Genomic DNA, 20,576 nt, shown 5'->3' with positions numbered 1-20,576 from the left:
AGTGAATTATATATATTGACATACATAGAATTGGTTATTCGTTATTGAATTGATATGCGAGGTGACCCATGAGTGCCAATCGAATTTAAAATCATTACGTTTGAAATCAACATGTTGAATATGTTAGTTGGAACCTCCTGACCCGTATTAAACCCAGAAGTGTCAAATTGTCAGTCAACTGTCATTACTCGGTGGACCGCAAGGCAAACTATATTACGAAATCCTTAAGAGGTCCTTGAAATTTCTTAAGCTTAAATCTTTATAGAGTTAAGGTCGGTTATGTCGTATTAATAAGTTGAATAATAAAAGGAATACATTATGTACATTTCGGTAGTTATTCCTAATCATTCTCGCTTCCTAAAGCTCTTAAGTGTTGTTCCTCTTGTATATTATAACATGCATATTGTATAATGTATATTGTATAATGTATATTAATTCTTAGGACTAAAGACATGTAATAAATAAGGAGGAATCCGTCCTAATTGTGGTGCCTTACTGCCTAGATCTGAACAAACTTCATTTGTGTACTGAGAATACTGTGTACTGAAAAAGCGATAAGTTTGAAGAGTCAATTGATAGCTTACAAATTTAAATAATATAATATACAGGGTGGCCCAAAAGTAACTACCCACACGCAACCCTTAAATAACTAACGTAATTCGTGTCAGAATTTTACAAAAATTTCAGAGAATATAGATATGGGTCAAACTTAGAAGTTCTGAAAGTAATGTAATAAGAATTACAAAATCTTACTTACAAATCTTAATAATATAATTATACCAACAGTGCTTACCCTGCAAGAACGGCTATATCCCCCGGAAGTTTAACAGGTGATTGTCCGTTGTACCACGCCCACAAGAGGGTGTAAGGTCCCGGACCACACGGTGCAGTCGGATCGGTCTTGTCGGTCAGTGTACCTGGTTATAGGTAATGTTGATTGGGTGTGGCCCCTCAAAACTTCAAAATCGAATTTTCAAATTTTGGCAACGAAATCCCCGAATGAGTATTTCGGCCCAATGTAAGCTTTGTAATCTTATAAAGGAAGAAGGTTATGAGATAGTTGTAGAAGACACTTATTTCGGGCAAACAATGCAAAACTTTCATAAACGTGTCAATGGACACAGAGCCTGTTTTAAAGTAGAGGATCGTAATAAATCAGCCCTTTCGATTCATGCCTATGAACATCACAGTGACATTTTTACTATTGACAACTATAAATTTGCCATTTTGAAAGAATGTAACCCCAGGGGATTAAATAGAGAGGAATTTAGGTATATTGAGAAGTATAGAACTAATTGCTTGGGTTTAAATAGATGCAAAGTTGAAAGATAAGGTTCTTAGTTTTTAATTCTTCTTTTTTGAAGCTTCATTTTGGAAGCTATATTTTTGTGTAGTTCATCTCCATTTACCTTGTGTATTTTATTTAGGTTATTTGATTCTCGATTGTTTGAGGCATTTTAGATCTATGTATATTTAGTACTAATAAAACTAACCAACTTAATTCCTTTGTAGCTAATGATGTAATTTAACGAAGTATACACTACATTTGCGTGTTTCACTGTCTAGCCCACCAACCATAATATAAAATGAGTATTTACAGTATACCATCTGCCGGGTGTTTGAATCACCAATAATCAATGTTGCATTGGTGCTGCTGCTAACATAGCGGAACTATATTCTGTATCCCAAGTCCCTCTTTTAGAAGCTCTTTAAATCTATTCTGTGGTCCCAGAGAAACTGTAACTGCTTGCTCATGATATATAAAGACTGCGTCCCTCTATAATTGTCTCAATGACTTTCCCAATCGTTGAGCCTTTCACTGAGAACTCAACAGAGCACTCTGGTAACTAGACGCAAATTACTGGATGAAGAGAGGGTATCACAATAATCCACTTCAGGTTAGATTTTTTCCGGAATCTTACCTGCTTCAAGCAGGTTTATAATAACTGGTTTGCTGTACGTGTCCGCACTGTCGTATTTCGTTTTTATCAATATCATCAGACATTGCTTTATCAGGTTAATAATAAACCCAAATATCAATGAGTTGACACACCTGAAGTTACCAGCTCATTCAACAACCATTCAACAACATTATTTCATCGAGATGGCAGGGCCTATAACTCTCATGCTGTCTATAATAGATGATGATAAACTCTGAAAAACTGGGGACAACTGGGGAATGATCCCAGAACCTCGACATATCGCGTGCCTTGCTCTACCTATTGAGCTACTGTCCCTGATTTTCAGAGCGAAATCACCACTCATATACAGCACAATTTCATGCTATGTGCGGAATACAGTTTATCAGTTTTTAGATTACATATTCGCATATATCCACACGTCTATTTACACTATCAATAACGAAAGTTTGCTTGCTCAAACTGGAAGTGACATTAATGAAGAATTAGATGGTGTACGAACTACGATTACAAGAAAGATCTGGGAATGTAACAGATGAGATCACATCTTCTGAAGGCCAAGGTATGCCATTATATGACGCAAGTGGACGAAATAATGGCATTGAGACTCAGAAACCAATTCTTAAACCATGCTCTTGCCGTTTAAAGTGTAAGGACAAAGTATCCGAAGAAGTGAGAGCAAAAATCCACACCAAGTATTGGAACATGAGTTATATGCAGAGAGAAGACAATTTTTAGTTTGAACAATTTTTTGAACACAAGGGTCCCTGGCCCTCCCCCAAAATTTGTTTTTCAAATATCTTAAATTTGGTACAAATCGTTTTTCTTTCCAAACTAAAAACAATCCAGTAAAATTTTTTCCGAAATTTATTAAGTTATCATGTTTTCTATCTCGATTTCGAGGTCCACACCTCACCCTCGATAAACGATCTTGGAGTCGAGGCTCCCCCTTTGTAATGCGATCGGAGGGCAGGCAATACGAGTTCGAAAGCGGGGAGAACATTTTCTAAGTCACAAATTTTAAAGGTTTTCCTTGAAACAATTTTTCTCCACAGTTCATGTCACACTGATCGTCGAAATTTATTTTTCAGGACCTAGCCCTCGAGAATTTTTCCTGGAAATTAATGACATTTCTGATTGATATGTGCGGCCAATCACCTTCTAAACTACTTACTTAAGTAGGATATCCGGTCAATTTCTAAATTTAACATTATCAGAGTGAAATTGAGTGGAATTTAAAAATATTTTCAAATTTGTTATTATTCTAGAGGGAAAAAAACAACATTTTTATTACGTTATCAACAACCACTTGGTTCCCACTTCAGGATGACCGCGTGTTATTTTTTTGCAGTTGCATAGTTTATCCCATCGTATAATTATACGTGACATCATATAATATTATAATAATACGTGAAATTCATTCCCTCGTTGTTTTTTTTAGCACGTGGTTGTTGGATAGCTGTTTTGTTATTACAGCTGCCTCGAGATGTGTTATATGCCGCGAGATGTGTAATATATAGTGCGCTACTGTTATTTGTTTTTGGAACTTCCCACCTCAGACTGGCGTCTGAGGTGACTCCCAGTCTGTCCTCATAATACTCATTATTTTGTTTAATCCAGTGGTCGCTGGTTAGCCCTTTTTATTACAGCTGCCTCGAGATCTTATCTGTGGCACTAATACTAGAACATTAGAAGTGTAATCCTAAAACCTCAGATTAAGATTACTTGGCTGAATAGCAGGGTTAGAGATTCGACCGAGGGCACTGAGGTCACATACCAGGTTTAGATAACCAGTTGAGGGCAAGTCTCTGAGTCTCAATTTCCATAGTCAGATCACGGGGTTAATTTAATAACAAGTCTTGAAATTTGTCCACAAGTAGATTTTAGAGCGGGTCTAAATGACCAAAATCTGCCTTACGTGGTCGATCTCTTACTTTTCGGACACTAGGGAACAAGGGTCGGATCTCGGGCCCAATAGCTAGATAGTTCCCCTGAGGATAGCATGCGGATTGACGGTAACGCTGCTTATCTATTAATGATGAGAAGGTTGTTAAGTACTTAAGTAGATACATATAACAGTTTTAATATTATTATATATAATATATATACATATATTACATGGTACATTGTGGTTCTTTTGCGATAGTCAAAACGCGATAGTCAAAACGCGCTGGATAGTCGCCATCCAGCGCTAGTTGTCGCGTTTTGACTATCGCAAAAGAACCAATATTGTTATCAAAATGCTCATTGTAGCCATAATATTTTAGATTTTCATCATCATAATATGTTGCTTATGAGTCTTGTCTTAGCCCAATAGCCCATTAGCGAGTAATTTCATTTTTCGCTCGACAAAAATCCGTTTCAGTTTTTTAGTTTCAGTTTTTTAGTTTCTACGACTTTCCTAGGCGGAAATGCCAATAATATTATATTATAATATAATAATATGTAAGTTGTACTATGATAATTAGGCACATTATCACCTCTTTTGTCTCCATAAAGTTTGAAGTTTAGTGTTTTCGTGAATCAAATTTAAATTGTAATGTCCTTAATCAAATGTCTCCAAAAACAAAATTATGTATGAATGAGTACTAGATAAATGAAAGAATGTCCGAATTTATAATATTATATATGAATATAAGTGGTCCAATAGTGGCAGTTTAATAGAGACCGTATCCTGGCCATTTCGTGGCCGTTTATAGGCCACATAGTGGTCGTATGGTGGCTGTATTATATAGGTCTTATCGTGGCTGTTTATAGACTGTATAATAGTGACGTAACTTAATCTTCCAATTTCCCCGTTTGGGAAAGTCTAACTTTGTAACTAATTGATTTTGCTACAATTAAAAATACTCCGGAACTTAAAACCTTTCCTTAGCTCAGAGGTCCTCGAAATGAAGATTTCAGGTGCAAAACGAAAGTGGCTGACCATTTTTGCTGTCATCTTCTATGCCCATGCCTCGAGTGTTTGTTCCTCTATTCGGTATGGTTTCCTAGCAGATGCTTTTTCGAGAAGAAATATCCCTGGAAAGATATACGGTTTGGTCGGAACAAGTCTGTTCCTCGGTTTTGGGTTTATGGTTTTCTCCCAGGGAACGGAAAAGCTGATGAGAAAATGGAGCAGCAGGTCCATCCTACTACTATGCATGTTAGGATGGGCAATTGTTTCGCTTCTCACTGGCTTTGCTTACAGTATTTCCGATACAACTGTTGTTATAGCCATCTCATTTGTGTTAAGGATATGTCAGGGAGTTTTGGCATATACAAGCACTCTTGTACCGATCGATTTCATCAATGCAAACTTCCCCGAAGAGTTTGACATGGTAAACGGGCTCGTGAATATGGGTTACTTTAGTGGGCATGGGGTGGCTGAAGCTGTTGGCTGTATCATCTATGACAAAATGGGATACACGGCAGCTTACGGATTCACTGCGGTCGTTGCACTTCTTGCAGCAACAAGTTCCTTTTTCTTCATTCCTACAACAAGAACATACTTGTCCACTCAAGATGACATATCGGATGATGATCAAACGATGTTAAAAACAGGATCGAAGAAAAATAAGCTCACAAAGTTATTAATAATTCCAATGATAGCTACAATGCTCATTAATGCAAACTATGGAGTAATTCAAGTACGGATTTTTCATTTTCGCAAACATTAATGCAGACATAATGTTGTATTTAATAATAATTAATGATCACGTCTTCTAATTATATATTTAAACTAAATCTCTCACCCCCTCCGTTCCAAGATCCTTTTGGGCAACATTGACGTATTCTTCAGGTCACAGTAACCCCCTTTCTGAAGGAAGAGTTTAACAAGTCTATTTCTTACGGCGGAACAGTTCTAACTCTAGTCTCAGTTGGAATGGCGACTGGGAGCGTTAGTGTAGGCGTAATTCTCCAGAAAAAGATTCTAAACCCCTTTACTGCGATGGGGATTGGTGCCACGTGTATCTTCACTGGACTTCTGGTAACTTTCCTGTTCTGAACAAGTGAGACAACTCTTGCGATAACTGGAAATTTGTCTACATGCCTAACAATGATAAATGGTTAATAAATAAATTATAACATACACCCCCCGTAAAAATCAAATAAAATTTAAAAATTTAACAAATGGAAACGCGCAAATGCGCGCGTCAGCTGAAAAATCGTGCTTTTTATACTAATTAGCGCCATTTCAATGCGCAGATAAGGATACATTTAAAACATTGATTCAAACTTCTCAAAAAACATTGATAAAACTTCTCAAAAGTCACATACTCAAAAAAACCAAATAATCGGTTCGTATAAAATTACATCTTTCATAAACATGTGTTGTTCTAAACGGCACTCATAAAACATGAATTTGTAAAACACGATTCGACATGAATTTGTAAAATCTCAAATCTACCAAGTTATAAATCCGGTTAATACCATAAAAATCACAATTCCAGAAAATATCTCATTCATTAAACAGCAAGTCAATAAAGTTTCAACCTGCCTCAAACCGCGGAGGAGGTACTCCCTTATTAGTCCTCTGTGACCTACGTAATGCAGGGGTAAAGTCCGATACCACAACATCCGACGGCGGAACAGCAGGGTTACCCATATTCTTAGTAGGAACAGAGCCACTATCTTGTCCGATTACAACAGGTCCTGCGGTTAATTCCCTATCAATAGTCTGTACTTCACCGCAATCAACAACAGAATTTTGTCCAGGGTCAATCTCAACTTGACCTGCCAGAGGAGCAATATCCCGAATCGATACCGAGGCCTCCCTTCCGGAGGCAAACCTAACTTTAGCAGATTCAGGCTGAAGTGAGACAATATCCACCTCTTCGCACAAATCATCGTACTTATTCGACCTCACGTGTTTCTTAAGGAGAACCTTGGATGCTCCAATAAGCCAAGAAGGTAGAGAATTACCTGTTGCAGATCTCCTAACATAACTAAATAGTCGCTCATGAGGTGTTTGATTAGTTGAGGTACATAATAAGGTGCGGATAGAATGGAGAACTTGAGGGAGGACCTGTTCCCAGTGACATGGTGCTAGTTTCTTACTAGCCAGCGCCAGTTCAACTCCTTTCCAAATAACAGCGTTATACCTTTCAACTTGACCATTTCCTCTGGGATTATATCGGCTGCTATTTGAGAATCCAATGTTGTTCTCAATTAGGAATGATCTGAATTCGTGAGAGACGAGTGATGGTCCATTATCCGAGTGAACCATACCCGGAGTACCAAACAATGAAAATAAATTCATGAGCGCCTTAATCACTGTCCTTGACTCTTGATCACGGCACGGAATGGCAAATGGGAACCTAGAGTACTCGTCAACTACAGTTAATATGAACCTGTTCCCTGTACCACTTGGTAAGGGTCCCTTAAAATCAATGCTCAATCGTTCAAAAGGTTGTGTTGCCTTAATCACTGGAGAGTTCTCGGACTTACAGAAACGTGGTTTAATCTTAGAACACACCACACATTTCGCGATGGTCTCTTTTACCTCCGCTAGAGAATAGGTAAGATTCTTACTCCTAACGAAGTGATACATTCTAGTGACCCCGGGGTGACATAGTTCTTCGTGAATCCGAGAGAGGGAAGGACCTGTATGATATGTAGCAGCACTAAATGCTCTTGACAAGCAGTCCGCTGTGACATTAAGCGGGCCTGGTCTGTACTCTATGTCAAAGTCTAGACAGCTGAGTTCAATACGCCATCGGTCTATCTTGCTGTTTTTTGTCTTTCCGTGATTCTTTTTATCATATATGTACGAAACAGCCTGCTGATCCGTAAGTAATTTAAAGTGCCGGCTAACTAAGTAATGCCGCCACGCACGACATGCCTCCACAATAGCACAAGCCTCCTTCTCCACTGCATGATGTTTCCTTTCATGGGGCTTCAATGTTCGAGAAAAGAATGCCACCGGTTTTCCTCCTTGATTCAAACTGGCCGAGACTGCAAAATCAGATGCGTCAGACTCTAGCACCATCTGCTCATTAGTGTTAGGGCAGACTACACAGGAACCCTCTATACACGTTTTCAGATTATTAAATGCCGTGATTGCCTCTTTCTGTAGGGGGAATTCCGGTTCTATCAAAGGTCGTACCAAGTCCGAGAATTTTGGCACCCATTTAGCATAATAAGAGAATAAGCCCATGGCCCTTTTTAGTGAGTCAGCATCATGTGGTACCGGCAAGTCCCTCAACGGCTGCATGCGCTCAGGATCAGGACGGATAGTGCCGTGAGAAATTTGATAGCCCAAAATGTTGATAGTTTCAACTGAACTTATAGTCTTATCATGATTCAACGTTAGTCCCAACTTCTTAATAGTCGACAATAACCCCTTGACGTTTTTGTCGTGATCTTCTTGATCATAGCCCCCAACAGTTATATTGTCCAGATAAGGAAAAACACTATCTAACTTATTTTCCTCCACAAGTATGTCCATATTACGTTGAAAAACAGGCCCACCATTAGTGACTCCAAAGGGAATGCCATTAAATTCAAATAGTTTCCCAGCTGCTTCAAAGGCTGTGAGTGGCTTTTCTCCTTCGAGAATCGGGATTTGATGGTAGGCAGACTTAAGATCGAATGTGCTATAGATCCTGTACTTAGCTATCTGCGAGGCCATAGTATCAAGGTTTGGCAGAGGATACGCATCCAAGTGTGTGAATTTGTTGATCGTTCGAGAGTAGTCTACCACCATTCGGGGCCTTGCCGAATCTAAACCTGTAACGAGGACCTGTGCTCTCCAAGGACTATTACTTGGCCTAATAGTGCCCTGTTCCAATAACTCTTTAACCGATTTTGCTATAAATGCTCTCTCTGCATCAGAGTACTTTCTGGATCTACAAGCGATTGGATTGGTGCCTTCCATTAATGTGGAGAATAGAGGTATGGGCTCAAGGTTCGACATTGAAAGCTGTGCACAGTTCCTACCAGCTTCATCTATCACCAAGGGATCTCTATTTCCTCCGAAATTAACCACAAGATTCATATGACTTCGGAGTAAATCCAAACCCACGATTGCGTCGCAACATAGTTTGTCCATAACTGATAATTTACACTCTGAATAGGAGTGGCCTTCAATCACAATATCTACTACACAGGACCCCTGAGTGTTTGTTGACATTGATTCCGAAGCTAAAGTTATTTTGTTCGTACCAGGGCCTATCGTTATGCCATTTCGCCTAGCAAAACCCAAGTCAACAAAACTCTCTGAGCTACCAGTGTCAATCAAAATGTAAGCGATATGATTATTTACCTTTGCGTTGACGGTTGTCTGGGACAGCGTTGAAGGTGTCGATGGAGACATAGCACAAAGATAAGAGAATGGGGATGATTGCTGGGGCTGATCGGACGGGACGTTGTAGGCGTTGTTGACTGGAGTATAAACGTTGTTTGCAGAGTTCTTCTTAGAGAAGTAATCATTAGGTGCGGTCTTCCCAAGACCCGTCGCTGATCGACATACTCGTGCCCAATGTCCGCGCTTACCGCAAGTTTTACAAGTAGTATTATTAGCAGGACACGCTGTTCGAACATGGTACTCCTTACCACAATATCCACACTTTATATTAGGACTAACTGAATTGCCGTGAGTGGCAGCTACAACCGCATGATCATTTGAATCCAGTCCAGAATCGTTTCCCTTAACAATACCATTTAGATTAGAACCGTTATACTTTTCATTGTTTGAGATTGATTGCTCCAGAGTACAAGCCAGAGTGATGGTATCATCTAAACTTTTAGTGTCCTCCATCAGGCGCTGCCGAATTTGCTTGTCCCTTAGCCCACTGATAAGAGCTGTTCTAATGCTCTCTTCCCCATGAACAGCAGCGGATACTTCGGTAAAATTACACTGTTTCGCCAGTGTCCGCAACGCCAAGACGAATTGATCAACTGATTCAGCTTCAGTTTGACTCCGTGTAGATAAACAAAATCTCGCAAAGTTAGTATTCTTTGTTTTAACAAACAAACCATTCAAGATCTTAACTGCCTCCGAAAACTTTGTTTCACCCTTGATAGTTGTATATATTGAGGGGCTCACATAATTGCAAAGCACCATATATTGTGTCTCTTCGGTGTTAGCTTTTTCACCAAGAATAGTAATAAAATTGTCTAGAGTCTGTTTCCAGTGCAGGTAGGTATCTGCAACTTCGTCACCTTTATCTGTTAGGGTGATGTCCAAGCGCTGAGGGCTTAAAAACTTTTCCATGATGAGGGATGTAGACAAATATGTTCTGAACAAGTGAGACAACTCTTGCGATAACTGGAAATTTGTCTACATGCCTAACAATGATCTTTACCTGCTTTGTATGAACTCAGTCCAATACTGGCATATCCTGGAGTCTTCATAGCTGGTTTAGGAGACCCAATTATGACTATAGCTACCCTTAGAGCCCTCTACGACATCCAGGTATGTGCTTTAGAGTTTGGACATTTTCAAATTGTCACCACCTTAACATAAAGAACTATAACTAAGAAGTAAGAAGTGTATCTAGGCTCTTTGCCGCCCGAATTCTAAATCAAAGCATGGGGTCAAGCTATCTAAAAATAGAATTAAATATATCACAACATAGACACATAGTACATACAAAATAATTCATTCTTTTAGATGCAGAAAAAGGGGTTGTTAACCCCGAAAATGGTAACAAGGATAACCTCGATATGGATTATGGGATACTGCTCCATGTATTATGGTGGATCTTTCATCGCCGGGATACTAATGGATTACTTTTCTTACTCAGGTATGTTGAACATTTATGAAATGAAAATTAAAATGAATTGAAATAAGGTATTTTCTTACGATTACGTCATGATTAACCAAAAACACAAGAGTTCAAGGAATGTGCGTCAATGTGAACAAAACTATAATTTACAAAATGTGAATAAAAGTATAATTTACATTTTAAACATTCAAAACAAAGGTTTTCTTTGCACAACTTTAATAAAAGTTGTTCAAAATAATACCCTAGATTTCTTTATCATATTATATTTTCAGAGTCAGCAGAGATTTTAGCTGGATTCGCTCTCATAGCTATACTTATCTGTATTGGGATGAGACTTTACGTCAAAGATAAGACAGAGGAGGACGAAGAGGACGAAGAAAAGGTGGCATTGATCAAACAATGAAGGTGGTAAAGATGAACTGTTTTAATAATTGACAATATAGATTTAATCTTTTTCAAACAAGTGAAACACTTGAAATGTGTCGACAGACGAATTAATTCGTGAAATATGAAACATAGAATGATGAAAACTAGTGAAAATTGATGTGTTGGCCTTTTTTAAATACAAAATTTTAAAATACAGATGACTGGTCATCTCTATTATTATTATTGATTTTTCTATTATATATGTGCGATATTCTAGTAATGAGACAATTAATTATTATTAACTGATCATTGATTTCATCTAATTATGAAGAATACCATTTTTTATAAACATTTAATTATTTGATATAACATGATCATGGTTTCCATGACTCAAACGAAAGATGAAAGGCGTACCTTAAACGATAGAAAGGTTATAAAGTGATGAGAGATTCTCTTCTATTTTTCAATTTTTGTAAAATTTTATTTAAATTAGAGATTTTTTGTTTGTATTCTTTCAAACTAGTCGGAAACCAACCGTTCTAAAAGGCCATCTCGTTATTTTGAAATATTGCACTTTTGTAAGAAAAGTTCCTGGATTTGTCTATTCATTGTTTTGTTTAATCCAGTGGTTGCTGGTTAGCTGTTTTGTTATTACAGCTGCCTCGAGATCTTATCTGTGGCACTCAAACTAGAAAATTAGAACTGTAATCCTAGAACCTCAGATTAAGATTACTTGGCTGAATAGCAGGGTTCGAGATTCGACCGAGGGCACTGAGGTAACATACCAGGTTTAGATAACCAGTTGAGGGCAAGTCTCTGAGTCTCAATTTCCATAGTCGGATCACGGGGTTAATAAAATAGCAAGTCTTGAAATTTGTCCACAAGTGGATTTTAGAGCGGGTCTAAATGACCAAAATCTGCCTTACGTGGTCGATCTCTTACTTTTCGGACACTAGGAGACAAGAATCGGATCTCGGGCCCAATAGCTAGATAGTTCACGTGAGGATGGCATGAGGATTGAGGATAACGCTGCTTATCTATTAACAGCAACACATTTTCCGGATTACATAACCGATGAGAAGTGCTCTTCTCGAATTATTTGTTTTATATCGTTACGAGAGCGTTTTATTTGGTACAACACACTAAGTCTAAGTCTTGTTTAAATACGGACTCCGTCAGCCTTCCACCTTTCTTGTTTATAAACAGACTGAGCCATCACATTGGGAATCACCGGAGTTCACTGTCAGTGCTTCGTACAGCCACTACCGTCGCGAGTTACAGACTTCTTCACTGTTAACTCCTCGTTTACCGGGAGTTTAATATCAAGATCTTATCTTGTTTTAGACAGATACACCCGTAGCTTGTTTTAGACAGTTACGTTTATTTGTTAACTCCCTGTTTATCGGGATCAGCCAGTAGGTTTTAGACCTTGTTTGATACAGGTCCATTTTAGCTCTTAGTGTTATTTCCTCGTTCATCGGGAGATGTCACTTATTTATCAGCGCATATCTCGTTTCAAACAGATATATCGTTCCTTACTCCTCGTTTACCGGGAGCCGCTTACATAGATTGTTTAGAAGTAGTTTGTTTGTAACAACTACTGTCGCCCTAGCCTTTGACCAGGGAGCGCCCCGTAAAGACCAGTCAAGCCGGTTGCCGTATTATAGCCGTTTTCTATTCTACAGCACATCGTACATAACAATAATATGTGAAATTCATTCCCTCGTTGTTATTTTTTAGCACGTGGTTGTTGGATAGCTGTTTTGTTATTACAGCTGCCTCGAGATGTGTTATATGCCGCGAGATGTGTAATATATAGTGCGCTACTGTTATTTGTTTTTGAAACTTCCCACCTCAGACTGGCATCTGAGATGACTCCCAGTCTGTCCTCATAATACTCATTGTTTTTGTTTAATCCAGTGGTTGCTGGTGAGCTGCCTCGATATCTTATCTGTGGCACTCATACTAGAAAATTACAACTGTAATCCTAGAATTTCCATAGTCGGATCAAGGGGTTAATAAAATAGCAAGTCTTGAAATTTGTCCACAAGTGGATTTTAGAGCGGGTCTAAATGACCAAAATCTGCCTTACGTGGTCGATCTCTTACTTTTCGGACACTAGGGGACAAGGATCGGATCTCGGGCCCAAGTCACGAGTCTAGTCTTAGCCCATTAGTGAGTATTTTCATTTTTCGCTCGACAAAAATCCGTTTTTCAGTTTTTTAGTTTCAGTTTTTTTAGTTTCTACGACCATCTTAGGCAGAAATGCCAAAAATCACGGTAATTATGAACTGCGTCAAGCCAAGAACCCTTTTTCGGCCATATTTCCGAAAATAAGCAATTTAAGGCATATTATATAATAATATGTAAGTTGTACTATGGTTATTAGGCACATTATCACCTCTTTTGTCTCCATAAAGTTTGAAGTTTAGTGTTTTCGTGAATCAAATTTAAAATGTAATGTCTTCAATCAAATGTCTCCTAAACAAAATTATGTATGAATGAGTACTAAATTAATGAAAGATTGTCCGAATTTATAATATTACTAGTGTAACCCGGCCTTCGGCCGGAATTTCACTGCTGCAGTTAAAAAGGATAGGAGTATTTACCCACCGAGCCAAAACCCCTATTAGGTGAGCAATTCTATTCGGAGTGCCCTCACGTATCTAATAGTATCTTTAACAATAGTATCTTCAACAATAATCAATAGAAATTCACCCTTATCAACTCCGCACCACACCCGCATATTTGAAAACATGCATTACATTGTCGTATGAAAGTATGAACTCTCTCTACACTTCAAACAGACCGTTACAGGGTGAGTTGAAAATAATGTGTGGAATGCAAAAATCGATAATTATTTTTATGAAGGAGCAAATTTTGAAAGGTGAATTGCTATCAGTTCATAAACTTTACTTAAAGCGCTCCCTCCCCTAATAATTTAAAGTATCCATGACAGCACGTAATTATGATATTTGTACCAACGCTACATAATATTATGCAGTAATGGCAGAGAGCGAGCGAGATTACACACACACAGAAAACACACATTCTGAGATTATTGTTCAAGATATGAAAATAAGTGGTCCAATAGTGGCAGTTTAATAGAGGCCGTATCCTGGCCGTATCGCAGCCGTATCGTGGCCGTGAAGAGGCCCTTTATAGGCCACATAGTGGTCGTATGGTGGCTGTATAGAAGTCTTATCGTGGCTGTTTATAGGCTGTATAATAGTGACGTAACTAAATCTTCCAATTTCCCCGTTAGGGAAATTCTAACTTTGTAACTAATTGATTTTACTACAATTAAAACTACTCCGGAACTTACAACCTTTCCCTAGCTCAGAGGTCCTCGAAATGAAGATTTCAGGTGCAAAGCGAAAGTGGCTGACCATTTTTGCTGTCATCTTCTTTGCCCATGCCTCGAGTATTTGTGCCTCTATTCGGTATGGTTTCCTAGCAGATGCTTTTTCGAGGAGAAATGTCCCCGGAAAGATATACGGTTTGCTCGAATCAAGTGTGTTCCTCGGTTTTCTGTTTAGTGTTTTCTCCCAGGGAACGGAAAAGCTGATGAGAAAATGGAGCAGCAGGTCCATCCTACTACTATGCATGTCAGGATGGGGAATTGCTTCGCTTCTCACTGGCTTTGCTTACAGTATTCCCGATACAACTGTTGTTATAGCCATCTCATTTGTGTTAAGGATATGTCAGGGACTTATGACATATGCAGGCGCTCTTGTACCGGTCGATTTCATCCATGCAAACTTCCCCGAAGATTTTGACATGGTAAACGGGCTCGTGAATATGGGTTACTTTAGTGGGCATGGGGTGGCTGAAGCTGTTGGCTGTATCATCTATGACAAAATGGGATACACAGCAGCCTACGGATTCACTGCGGTCATGGCACTTCTTGCAACAACAAGTTGCTTTTTCTTCATTCCTACAACAAGAACATACTTGTCCACTCAAGATGACATATCGGATGATGATCAAACGATGTTAAAAACAGGATCGAAGAAAAATAAGCTCACAAAGTTATTGATAATTCCAATGATAGCTACAATGCTCATTAATGCAAACTATGGAGTAATTCAAGTACGGATTGTTTATTTTCGCAAACATTTATGCAGACATAATATTATATAACAATTATTAATGATCTCGTCTTCTTATTATATATTTAAACTACATCTCTCACCCCCTCCGTTCCAAAATCCTTTTAGGCAACATTGACGTATTCTTCAGGTCACAGTAACCCCCTTTCTGAAGGAAGAGTTCAACAAGCCTATTTCTTACGGCGGAACAGTTCTGACTCTAGTCTCAGTTGGAATGGCGACTGGGAGCGTTAGTGTAGGCGTTATTCTCCAGAAAAAGATTCTAAACCCCTTGACTGTGATGGGGATTGGTGCCACGTGTATCTTTACTGGACTTCTGGTAACTTTCCCTCCACAATCTTTACCTGCTTTGTATGATCTCAGTCCAATACTGGCATATCCTGGAGTCTTCATAGCTGGTTTCGGGGACCCCATTATTACTATTGCTACCCTTAGAGCCCTCTACGACATCCAGGTATGTGCTTAATAGGGTTCGGACATTTTCAAATTGTCACCACCTTAACATAAATAACTCAGAAGTAAGTAGTGTATTTAGGCTCTGTGCCGCCCGACCTCTATCAAAACATGGGGGCTAGCTATCTAAAAATAGAATTAAATACATCACAACATAGTACATACAAATAATTCATTCTTTTAGCTGCAGAAAAATGGGTTGTTAACCCCGAAAATGGCAACAAGGATAACATCGATATGGATTATAGGATACTGCTCCATGTATTATGCAGGATCTTTCATCGCCGGGACACTAATGGACTACTTTACTTACTCAGGTATGTTGAAAATTTATAAAATGAAAATTAAAATGAATTGAAATGAGGTATTTTTTTACGATTACGTCATGATTAACTAACAACACAAGGAATGTGCGTCAATGTGAACAAAACTACAGGGTGGGCCAAAAGTCAGTGTGCAAACGTTGGCCTTAATAGCTCAGTCACTGAGTGCCCAATTGAAATACTTTCTTCTGGTATGACTTAGTACCACCACTGGTTCGAGGAATTTGTCAACTCGAAAAATATTCGCGTTCATTTTTTTCAAATGGAGGTTCATTTTCACATTTATTTGATAGTTTGGATAGTCGGATCAAGCTAAATTATATTGAATTGTGTTTGGCCATTCGAATTACGTTTGTCCTGAAAAAATTAGAACTGTAGCTTCTCAGATGACCGAGATATGAAGCATAACGAGTTTATTCATTACGTGTGATCAGGTGATTGGTTTACCTAATCACGTGATAAGGTGACCCCGTTAACTACCCCGTTAAACATTATGGGAATTGTTAAGGGTGCCCAATTAAGGTGTCGTGTCACGGTGTCACATATTATGTGACATAATCACCCAGTCAATTTTGTTAACGAGATACACAAAATGCTTGATAACTTCGTCATTTCTAATCCGTTTTGCCTCATGTTTTCAGATCATATGCAACATTTGATAATCTACCGTCTCTGAAAAAATTAGGCGTTTAGCATGTTCAGAGAAAACAATATAGGTGTTTTAATATTGAATGGGCGTGGTCTAAAATATTCGAATTTTCAAATTTTGACGACGGAATCCTCGAACCAGTAAGTACAGTATGCCATCTGCAAAGCAACAGCTCTCAAATATAAAACACGGCGGAGGTATAAGACCCAACGTTTGCACACTGACTTTTGGCCCACCCTGTATAGCTGTATAATTTACAAAATGTGAATAAAAGTATGATTAACATTTAAATTTTAAACATTCAAAACAAAGGTTTTCTTTGCACAACTTTAATAAAAGTTGAAATAATACCCTAAACAGTGTATAATATTATTAAAATGTTATAGATTTCTCTATCATATTATATTTTCAGAGTCAGCAGAGATTTTAGCTGGATTCGCTCTCATAGCTATACTTATCTGTATTGGGATGAGACTTTACGTCAAAGATAAGCCTGACGAGGACGAAGAAAAGGTGGCATTGATCAAAGGTGGCATTGGTAAAGATGAACTGTTTTAATAATTGACAATATAGATTTAATCTTTTTCAAACAAGTTAAACACTTGAAATGTGTCGACAGACGAATTAATTCGTGAAATATGAAACATAGAATGATGAAAACTAGTGAAAATTGATGTGTTGGCCTTTTTTAAGTACAAAATTTTAAAATACAGATGACTGGTCATCACTATAATTATTATTGATTTTTCTAATAGATATGTGCGATATTCTAGCAATGAGACAATTAATTATTATTAACTGATCATTGATTTCATCTAATTATGAAGAATACCGTTTTTTATAAACATTTAATTATTTGATATAACATGATCATGGTTCCCATGACTCAAACGAAAGATGAAAGGCGTACCTTAAACGACAGAAATGTTATAAAGTGATGAGAGATTCTCTTATATTTTTCAATTATTGTAAAATTTTATTTAAATTAGAGATTTTTTGTTTGCATTCTTTCAAACTTAACTAGTCGGAGACCAACCGCGCCGTTCTAAAAGGCCATCTCGTTAGCTTTTCATGTTAAAAGCGATTTTTCGATGGTTATTATCTCGTGGTCGTAGAAACTATTCCGAAACACCAAAGTGTACCTAATACTATAATACACCTTATGAAGCAACATATACCTTAAAATGCCTATTTTCGGAAATATGGCTAAAAATGGATTTTTGCCAAGCAAACAATGAAAATACGCACAAATTATGGGCTATTGGACTGGTAACTAGAAAGGTCCTAAATATTCATCGCATTACAAGGAGGGAGGGGGGGGGACCCTCGAGTCGAAAATCGTATATATCGAAATTCAAAGGGTAGGTGTGGACTTCGAAAACCGAAAGATTATTTTCGGCTAAATTCGCCAAGACATACCCATCTACATTCAACATTGAAGCAAGCACAAGGTCATGATGGATACTGGGTCGGTATTGCGGCTAGTCTCAAGAGGTACAGTAGCACAATAACTTGATTGGATATTTTGATAAAGGAGTACTTCATAGGTTCATAGGGTGGGTTATATTTAAAGATATAACTATATTGCATATTTTGATAGAGAAGAAGTTTATTGGATACAAAGTCATGACTCATGCTAACAAGATTGCTCCAAAAATCTCGCATGTAACTAAAATAGAGTTACCTAATAACCCGTTGCTCCGTTGCCTGACCAATATATACAAATAATCGTCACTGATTGGATGACAGGATCTCTCTGGTGTTGGATCATGATCAGTATGATTGCCCAAATCCGCCACCGAAGTTAAGCATTGATATGGAAATGAGCGATACATAGTAATTAGTAATATGAGCGATTATTCCAGCGAAATTTAATAATGAGACTTAATTATAACTAACGAAAAAATAGGTATCGAATAACAGGCAAACTAGACCATATTATCGAAGTTCAAATCATAAAACAGAAAAAATGTAAAAACTAAAACATCCCAACAAACAAAAACCGCACAAGTGTCCACCACACAACATGCTGTCAATTAAACACTAACATTGTGAAGTGTCAAATAATGACTAACGTTACAGACGTACACTACACTACACAGTACAGCGAGTAATAACACGGCAGCACACGTTATTCTATGAGAAGGGTCCGAGTCACGAGGCCTCATTACACACAGAGAATTCAGTCACCTGATCAATATTATATAATATTATCATGTAATATATTATATACTTTTAATACTTTCAACACTGCGATATAACAAATAATAGATGGTAGGAAAGACAATAAGCAGATGGTAGGAGAGACAATAATATGTTGCCAATTGCCATGGGGTGTGAGTCCCGCTAGTTTCACTGCCTCTTAATATGCCTCTACTTATACTCTCTGGAGTTGCAGATATCCCGATTGGATAAATGCAGAAAATTAGATAGTTCTGGTAGAATCAGATTAAGGGGGCCGGGGGCAGTATGAGAACATGTCAGGGAGGACAAATCTTCAAATCTTGACTATCTAACTTAACTGACAACTGTTTGAGTTTTACTGGTTTCTTACTACAACCTTTCAAACCAACAGATCAAATGAAAACTGTATCTAACCATCTAAAAATTGCTTTTTGAAGAAGATAATTATATGTCGCAATAGTATCTTAGCTGAATAATCCTAAAATCCAGCCGATAGTCTTTGCACCCTAGAATTAGTGTAGTATCAGATACTGAGCACCATCCCTGGGTGCCTAACACAACCATTACGTCATAATATATTATAAAGATTTTACAATTGCGTCAATTATCTGCAATTAGCAAAAAAAAACATATTATTTACTATTCAGGTTCCTTAGAATATCTGAAATTACTTTTTCCCTTTTTAAAAAATCTGAAATTACTTGGTTACTTTTTCGTTAAAACAGACCCAACAATTTAAACAAACCTTTTTGAGGAAGCTGCTTACAACCATACAACTCCAACCGACTCATTGTATCGTCGAACCCAGAGATAGAGAAATCAGAGAGAAACACACGGGGGGAGTCCACCAGCGCACCTGAAATATTATTTAAACGTAACCGAGAAAACTATACGCTCCGAGTGCAGCAAGGATTTACTTTTTGTTGGAGGCGTTCGGGGTAGCAGTTGCCCGGTCTCCCAATTAAACAGTTGATATCCAGTTAAACGTGGAAAAAAGGGGGGGGGGGGGGGGGGGGGGGGGGGGGCTCCATTACATACCGTGGGCAAACCGAACAACATTCCAGTAAATGTGTAATTCTAATATTATGCGGAAAGAGTATTATACAAAGATAGTGATTAGTTATACGTCTGTTATAGTGATGCATATATAAATCACGTGATGATATCATGTAGCTAGCCGGGTACTCAGCCAGCTATTTGTAAATAAAGGGCACAGGAAAAAAAGGAGTACCAAATCTGACAAACCACACTGGGAACTCACTGAGATTATATATACACAGGAAACGAGGGTAGTACAACAATACAACACTTTGCATCAAGCTAGCTGATAAGTAGCCCAAGCCTCAACATATAATAATACATTTAGTTTAATGACATTTAGTAACTCTTGATAAAAGCAACTCGCTCGGTATACATGATAAAAAGTAGAAACTCTACAATTAGTGAGTCTAATTAAGGTTTTAGGATGATCAACATGAAAAAAGTCCAAAAAGTCAAGCTGAAAGAAAATTATGGCGTAAGATTATTATTGATACTGATAAAAAGCCTCACCTCCAAAAGCCGGAGAATCAGTCCCAACTTTAACCTCAACAAAGTGTTTCTGGCAGGAGTGTTCACTGTTAAGATACCCCCGAACCATCTCGTACAACCTGAACAAAAGATACGCTTGAACTACTTTACGCTCGGCATCATGCTTTTGTTTTTCTGCGTCAGTCTTCTTTTTCAGATACGTTTTTAGTTGTCGTGTTTTTGTAGCCTTGTCATGGTGGTATTTCTGGACAGGAACAACAACTGATGTTTTAGTCTTGGAATGTGTTTTTTGTGATGTTTTTGTCTTGGAATGTGTTTTTTGTGATGTT

General features: G+C 38.0%; 1 protein-coding gene across 1 annotated transcript; it reads right to left on the bottom strand.

The window, feature by feature from the left end:
• Window positions 1-716: 716 nt before the first annotated feature.
• LOC134814500 (uncharacterized) lies at window positions 717-20,360 on the bottom strand. The gene is made up of 3 exons (XM_063822643.1): window positions 20,269-20,360; window positions 19,463-19,573; window positions 717-917 (listed from the first exon to the last, which is right to left on the bottom strand). The coding sequence occupies exons 1-3, from the start codon at window positions 20,354-20,356 to the stop codon at window positions 790-792; spliced, it is 327 nt and encodes a 108-aa protein (XP_063678713.1). The 5' UTR covers window positions 20,357-20,360; the 3' UTR covers window positions 717-789.
• Between the last annotated feature and the right edge of the window lie 216 nt (window positions 20,361-20,576).

The sequence above is a fragment of the Bolinopsis microptera genome, chromosome 4, assembly GCF_026151205.1.
Source record: "Bolinopsis microptera isolate Bmic1 chromosome 4, MBARI_Bmic_1.0, whole genome shotgun sequence".
Lineage (NCBI taxonomy): Eukaryota > Metazoa > Ctenophora > Tentaculata > Lobata > Bolinopsidae > Bolinopsis > Bolinopsis microptera.
The sequence above is the reverse complement of the archived record's forward strand: the minus strand, read 5'-3'. Positions and strand labels throughout refer to the sequence as shown.